The 8,420-nt window shown below is 32.1% G+C and overlaps 1 protein-coding gene across 1 annotated transcript; it reads left to right on the top strand.

Moving 5' to 3' along the window:
* The first annotated feature begins 2,392 nt into the window (after positions 1-2,392).
* Positions 2,393-6,609, top strand: LOC139877295 (uncharacterized). Its single transcript, XM_071864702.1, has 4 exons — positions 2,393-3,536; positions 5,074-5,281; positions 5,917-6,046; positions 6,157-6,609. Exons 1-4 carry the CDS (start codon positions 2,611-2,613, stop codon positions 6,429-6,431), a joined length of 1,539 nt encoding a protein of 512 aa, XP_071720803.1. The 5' UTR covers positions 2,393-2,610; the 3' UTR covers positions 6,432-6,609.
* The last annotated feature ends 1,811 nt before the right edge of the window (positions 6,610-8,420 follow it).

Here is an 8,420-nt window from a genome sequence, read left to right as displayed (position 1 = left end):
GGCCATCGCCCCTTCAAAAGTTTCAGTAAGTAATGGTATTTTGTAGCCATTTGAGTTACGGGCGTTTGGGTTTTTGAATCAACTAAATTAGAGTCCGTGTGAAGAAGATATGACGAAAATGGTGATGACGCGCATATTTTATTTTCATCAACATTCTACTTTATTCTTTCATATTTCTTGGATATTTTTATCATGAAATCAATTTTAAAGCTAAAGTTTGAGAAGTTAACTTAGATAATGTACAATTTGAATCAGTATTGTCACTTAAAATGTATATAAAATATGCAATTTTGTCCACCAAAAATTAGCGTTTTTTTTTTTTTTGGCTAAAAACTTAGCACACATTGGCCCCTCCAACGCAACGTTCAAGCTCCGCCACTGCATCCTGTATACGCATAACAGTGCTATTGAATAAGGTTCATGGTTTTTGTTAGTTGTAAAACTTATTACGCGTTTTACTTAGAATTGTGGATTCATAAAACTTGTACGATATAAAATTATCAATCAAAGCGAATAAATTATAATAAAGTTATGTTTTCAACGAATTTTACTACAAAAGTCAAGCTTGTTTTATTTTAACTTTATTCTTTATAAAAAATAAAAGTTGATACTTTGATAAAGAAATAGTAGTAAAAAATGCATTGGAGAGGCTTACGCCGGAGTTCAGGTGACGTGGCTTCCCATTCAAGAATCCATTTTTGTTGTTGTTCAAAAACAATCTTGACTTCTAATTTACTAACATTGTTTTATCTTATTAAAAATCTGGTTTTATTTGTAAGAATACTCGATTATACTAAAACAAAACGTTTACAAGTTTTACAAAGATAAAATTAATAATTGTTAGTTCTAATTGGTGGATCCACGGAGGTTGTTAAAATACTAATCGTCATACAAAGTAACATAACCTAGGAAATTAATTATTTTAGTGTAACTTGAGAAAACCATTATTTTTATTTAGATCAAGTAAAAAAATAAGTAGTTCAACAGCTAAATATAAAACATATTTTTCGTACATATATTCTATCAAATACGGAGTAATTTAAATAATGCACACTATTAAAAAAATAGATTTTTTAGGTGCCATTATAATATACTTCTTCCACAAAGCTCCATAAGTTTACTAAAAAATTCATTTTCTAGTTAACATATGGTGTATTGATTAACTACAATTCAACTTTTAATAAAAATTCTAATCTAAAGTTACTTTCGACTGGATGTTTATTGTCTGTTTCTAATCCTATTTAATTCTTTTCTATTTGTATTTTGTAGCTGTTCCGAATAAACATAAACAAATATGTAAGTGAAAATTGTTTTTCATTTTTAATTATTTAAGTCTTTAAATTCGTTTAAACTTTACAAATTATTTAAGTCTATGAGATTATATATTTTCCAGAATTTTGGGATTAATTCACAGCAGCATTGAAATTGAACATGATAATATAAATTTCAACGTTGAATCATGTTGAATATTATATGTAGTTGTTGGATTTCACAATTATAATTAAAATTTAATTGAATAATAATAATAGAAATTAATTCATTTTTCTAGGCTTCTTACCTTCTTCTTCTTGAGGGAGCAGTTGGCATCTTCCCTTTCTCTCTCTCAATCCAACACAAAGACAACAAGAAGAATCTCATTCAACCGCCTTTTGTCAAAAAGAAAATAATATATATATTTTCATTACTATTTATATTGCCTCTATTTTTTTTTAATATAACACTTTTATTACAAGTCTTTCTTATATATGGCTAAAAAACTTTTACATAATTCAGATATTTCAATTGAATAGTCAAGTGGTGTTCCAATAAAGAAAAATGAAGCTTTTATTATGATGTTGATATGTTTTACTATACATCTTTATATATATCTTTTTATAATTTGACGAAATTTATACCGTGTTTAGAGTTGATTCATCTGTTATGCATCGTAACAAAATTCTAATGTTTTGCTTTACTTTTTGTATAGAAGATAACTTAAGCATTATGAAGTGTCACTACTAAGTTATTTAACCCAACCTAAGTTATTGCTAGATTTTGCAAATCATGGAAAATAAATCAACTAAAGACCTGCAATCAGTAATTATCTTATCTATTTTTAACAAAGTTGCCAATTTTATCTTTACCATTACCTTTAATAGGTCCATTAATGCTAAAAAATTATACATAAATAATTTTATTGATTTTATAGGAAATTGATAAAAACTACTATGATTAAAATTTATTGACTTTACAAAAATGTGGCAATAATTTTTCATTTATTTGCAGTATATACAAAAATAAAACAAATTAATAATAGAGGCCCCTCTGAATTAGTGCCAGATGTCACCCAGCTTCTTTCCCATAAAACTCTCCTTTTATTGAAAGCTTTTCACAACTAACAAACAAACGTCAAAACCTTACTACTAAAATTCAACCTTTACAGAACTCATAAAACCTTATATAATACCCATCAAAGATCACTTCTTAATTCTTGATTTCCAACCAAGATTTCATTTTTCAACTCATTAATGAAATCCCACCATTAAAGTTTAAAACTTTAATCCTTGTATTGATCATATATTGGAAAAAGAGGGATCAAACCCTGAATTTGGGTGAAGTTTCCTCTAAAAAATGTTAAATATTTTCAATAAAAATCTCCGGCGACTCTGTTTCCAGTTCCGGTGGCCGGTGCGCCGCCGGACAAAGTCTAAAGTCATCATAAAAAGATTTGGGAAGTCAAATTCAAAAAGTCAAGATACATTAAACACAAATGGGTCAGCTACAATTCACCCAAATAATCATTTGGGTAATCATAAACCTGAAGCTCCAATAAGAATTGCAACTTTTAATGCTGCTTTATTCTCTATGGCACCAGCAGTACCTGAATTAACTGAAAAAACTGAAAAAGCTTCAAACTTTGACTTTGGTGAAGATGATGACGATGATTACAGTAAGGTAAAAAGGTCTAATTCCTCTGTTTCTTATACTAATTCAAGATCAAAATCATTAGTTGATCGTCCAAAAAGTATACTTAAACAATCACCATTGCATTCAACTTCAGTGAGTAGTTCAGAAAGTTTGACTAAACAGCAGAAATTTGCAAAGTCAAAGCTAAGAGTATCGATAAATTTACCGGATAATGAGATCTCATTGAAGAGAAGTGGGCAATTGAGCTTTGTTATTGATGAAACAGAACCCGACCCGAATTCGAAAACTAGTGGTTCTAAAGGAATAAGTAGAATATTGAAAGGAAAAGGAGTTTTGAAATCACAAAATAGTTTTTCTTCAAGAGAATATGAAAGTCAAAGTAGGAATTATAGGTCAACCAAAACTGTTCTTGAGGTTTTGAAAGAATTGGATGCTGATATATTGGCTTTACAAGATGTTAAAGCAGAAGAAGAAAAAGATATGAAACCTTTATCTGATTTGGCTGCTGCTTTGGGTATGAATTATGTTTTTGCTGAGAGTTGGGCACCCGAATATGGTAATGCTGTTTTATCGAAATGGCCTATTAAACGATCGAAAGTTCAGAAAATTTTCGATGACTCTGATTTCAGGTTCGATTACCACCTTTTGCTTAATCATCATATCGTTCATTCAAAATATTTATCAAACAACATATTTTCATTGAGAGACTCTGAATTGTTCAGATTATGAATCATTCAACTTTATCGCCTTAACTGCATATTGGTCATCCCCTATTCATTCTATATTATGTAGTTGATATTTAGTATCAAATAATCACATGATCATTAGAATTACTATTTTTAACACAATAAAATGGTAACATCTAAATCAAAGAAAGATTTTTTGTATTATGCATGTTCGCTTGTATGCATTAATGATGATTAACTTAATAATTCTGTCAGTTTCACTAATAATGAATGGTTTTAAGACAATAAATTTTTTGGGTTCAATCATGGGTTACATTGATGGGCCCATGGGCCATGACAACTAATATTCAAAGGAGCAAAGGGCTTGAGTTTCTTAAGGAAAAGGGCATCTAGTACAAATGTGTAGTAATTGTGAAAAGCCATAAATGTAGTTCAAGTACTTCATGATAATAACTTAACATGTTTTGTAAAAATTCAATCTTTTTATGGTAAAATAGTTAACTTGGATGATATTTTTCCAATTTTTAGCTAATTAGGTAAAAAAAAAAAAAAAAAATAGTTGAAAATTGATGAATTAACCATTTACTTTGTTAGACTCAAACCTGTTAGTCAACTAGACCCATCTTACCATCATTAAAGATATGAATTCAGATTCTATTCACTTGAAATTAAGATGGGGACCATGAAATAACAAATGAATAACTTATAAAAAAAAGTGGTTAGAGAGTTATTATTTGTTAGCATTTGGGGTGGGGTGGGGTGGGTGTAGTTTTCTTGATAGTTGCAAAACTTAGATACCAATCTTTTCGTCATTAATAAATTTGTGCTATTTTCTACTGAATAATTCATGTTACCTAGATTGCAAGTTGCATATTAGTGCTGTTTGGTATCATGTATCCTAACAGCTGTATGCACACATATAAAAAGTTACTAATTCAATTACTTAAAAAGTTTTTGTAAACATCTATTTGGGGTGTTTTTGGACATGTGACTGCAAATTTTACCTTTTGATTGCTACCAAGTTTCCAACTTTATATAGAATTTATGTATTCATACCAAGTGTCTATTATAAAGTTCAATCATTTTCCATTTTTGTACAAAAGTCATTTAGTTACTTCTACTGTTTGATGCTGAAATTTCAAGAATTTAAGTACTGATAATGTTTTCTGGTGGTCCATTGTTGTCTTTATTGTGGTTGGATTTCATAATCGATTTAGTTCCGGATTCAGTATGATTGTTAGTATATAGAGTTAAGTATTTAAAAATGTGTCAAACTAACATGCTTCATTACGCACAAAACACGCAAGTTAGGCTTATTTTGTAGTAACAGTTAACACGTAAGAATGAAATAAACAGTTAGTCGTAAAGATTTAAATAACCTGAGCGATATGCTGTCGTAGAAGAATTTTTATAGTTGTTACATTGAGATAGTAATTACAGAAAAAAACACATAATATAACAATGTATAAAACTGGTACAGGAATGTATTAAAGGCGACAATTGATGTTCCCCAAACGGGTGAAGTTGATTTCCAGTGTACACTTCTCGATCATCTTGATGAGAAATGGCGTATGAAGCAAATAAACGCAATAATCGAGTCGAATGATAGACCACATATCTTAGCTGGAGGCATCAACTCTCTTGACGAAACAGATTATTCGCCTGAAAGATGGACGGATATTGTTAAGGTATGTAAAATTCCAATCGTTAGACTAGAGATTAGATAAGGTAAGATGAGCTATTCGGGTCACAGTTCATCTTTAGTATGGGTCAAAATGGGTCAGATGGGTTGACCAACAGACATTCTTTTCTTTACTTTTTATGTTTGGTATGGTCCCATAATAACTGTCTCATTTGACTTTTAAAAGTCTTTCTTTCACAACTTTGACTTTAACTATTTTTTAGTTTTGTTTATAATATTTGATAAAATTATATGAATAGACTAAGTATAAACGTATTTTCATTGGTATAATTTATATTTATATCAAATATTACATAACACAAACAAAATATTTAAGTCAAAGTTGAAAAAGAAAGACCTCAAAAGTCAAATGACAGCTATTTTGAGACGGAGGTATTAAACTAGGGATGCACTACTTCACATTACCAAAACGACAGTAGTAACATACTAAATTGATTTAGGAGGTTTGTATGATTGAAATATTTGACTGCGGACAAGTTTCAATCTGTTTGGCCCATTTGACTTTTTTAGATAAACTATAACCCACATCAACCAATATATAAGTAAATGGGTCGAAATTGCCACCTTTACTTAAAATCAAGAAAAGTGATTGATATTAACGCTGCCAACGTCTTCTTTCAGTACTACGAAGAAATGGGAAAACCAACACCAAAAGTTGAAGTGATGAAACACTTAAAGAACAAACAGTACACCGATGCTAAGGATTTTGCAGGCGAATGTGAATCCGTAGTCATTATTGCTAAAGGCCAAAGTATGAACTCTTACTCTACGTCTCCTTTTGAACGTTTTTTTAATTATTTTTTGTTTTTTTTCTTTTGAACTCTGAAACTAATAATACTATTTTCTAACAATCTAATGCAGATGTTCAAGGTACGTGTAAGTACGGTACGAGGGTAGATTACATATTGGTGTCCCCGGATGCTCCATACAAGTTTGTTCCAGGTTCATATATGGTTTTATCGTCGAAAGGTACTTCTGATCATCATATCGTTAAAGTTGAGGTAACAAAAGTAGATGTACCTCCTCAACAACAACAACACGTTCGAAGGCATCGAAATCCTAAACAGAAAGTTGTGAAGATAACAAATTCTAATTCATCCAAAGGGGTATGGAAAATGCAAACTTTAGATAGATAGATAGTAGCAATACATATAATCCGTAATTAACTATATATTGTATACATATTTTGATTATTTTTTTTACTTATTTTGTGGTTGAAATGAGCTTTGTGTATGTTACCATGTAAAGATACTTGTGTAGGTTTTTATATAAATTGTTATTTTTGTTTCTCGAGTTTCTATATTAAAGAAAGTATTGAGGTTTCTTGAATATTTGTGAGTTTTGGCAATTAGTTATATTATACGGTTCAATTATATTTATCAAATATCAAATGCATAAGGTTTTTCATGTTCAGACTACTCTTAGAAGGTAAATATATTTTATCAGATATGTTATCATTTATATTTATCAATTATCAAATGGATAAACAGACTCAATACGTCTCATGAACGTCATGTGCATATCATGTGACTTCCGTAAATAGTACTTTGGTCCTTTTTTTTTTTTGGTTAACGAGGGAACCCGCCCCGCAACACCCACATTGGAGCCCTACGGACCGGTAAACCCTCGGGTACCCGAGCCCCAGGCTTACCCGGATCCCAGATGAAGCATCCTCAGGTGAGCTCCTTTTTTGAACGAAATGACTTCGCCAAGATTCGAACCCGGGTGGCTCCCCTCACAGGAAGTCCTGGTGGCCATCCAAGCTATGTCTGGATGGTTTTGGTCCTTTATTATCAGTTCCTCTCATATTATAACCGTTGAATCTATTTACAAACGCATAATATTGAAGGTTTCCAGCATACAATCTAGAAGCCCACCTTCTAGATGTTCAAAGTAGCCTTCTTTGAACACCATGTGGAAGTAGCCAAGTTGAAAACTGTGACGGCCGCCAACCTTCCACGTTCACACCTATCTACCGCCATAGAATTTTTGCTATAAATAGAGATGCAAACTTTCATTGTAAATCATCCCAAAATCACTCAGAGAAGTGTAATCACAACCTAGAGAGTGTGTGTGAGTTTGAGAGTTTTTTTTTTAAGTTTTGTAATACTCGTGTAATCTATTCTTGTGAGTAATAGAATTATTTTCTCTCAAATTTGTATCTCCCAACGTCCAGGCGATCCTCTCTTCCTAACAAGTGGTATCAAGAGCTTGGTTAGAGACGTTGGTTGAGTTTTTGGGTCTTCTGAAGTTTCCTCAAAATTCAATTTTGAGTGTACCATTGGATTCGTCTCGTCGAACCGAGTCCAACGCAAAAAACGGTGACTTAAACGGAGTTATAACGAGCCCAGAAAACGCGGTCAAAGTTTGGTCAACTCGCCGGAGAAGACGACCGGTGCCGGAATTTTCGCCGGAGAAGATGATCACTGTAGCAGTCCTGTAGCAATTCACTGTAGCAGCCCTGTAGCAATTCACTGTAGCAGCTGGCGGCACTGTAGCAAGTTCATGTAGCAAGTACTGTAGCAGTACTGTAGCAATTCTGAAATTTTACAATTTGGTCCCTGAAATTTTCAGAAATTCATTTTTGGTCTCTGAAAGTTTAGAAAATTATAATTTTGCCCCATAAGTGGAATTTAAGCCGCGAAGTGTCTATTCCACCATTTTCAACCGTTCCAGACGTAACGGTGATCTCTGTTTTCTACAATTCAACCCCGTTTGTGTTGAAAAATTATTTGTAAGGTGATAATGTCCACAGAAGAGTCAACATCATCTTCCAGAGCTATGATTATGCTCACAGCCACAAACTACACGCTGTGGAAACCTCGGATGGAAGATCTCCTCAGCTGTAAAGATTTGTTCGATCCTATTGAATTGAAGGGTATAAACCTTGATTCCTCCAAAGAGATAGATTGGAAGAAATCAAACCGAAACTATTGGTCAGATCCGTCAATGGATTGATCATAGTGTCTTCCACCATGTTGCACAAGAGACAGACTGTGACGATCGCTCCAAATCCATATGGACCAACACGTCATTCATCGATTTCATTGCGAGGTATTTGACCTCTATATGATACGTTTTATAAACATTGCATTCTTTTAAAAAGGCAAACCATATATGAATAT

This window comes from Rutidosis leptorrhynchoides, chromosome 11 (genome assembly GCF_046630445.1).
Source record: "Rutidosis leptorrhynchoides isolate AG116_Rl617_1_P2 chromosome 11, CSIRO_AGI_Rlap_v1, whole genome shotgun sequence".
NCBI lineage: Eukaryota > Viridiplantae > Streptophyta > Magnoliopsida > Asterales > Asteraceae > Rutidosis > Rutidosis leptorrhynchoides.
This window is presented reverse-complemented; position numbering and strand designations above follow the sequence as displayed.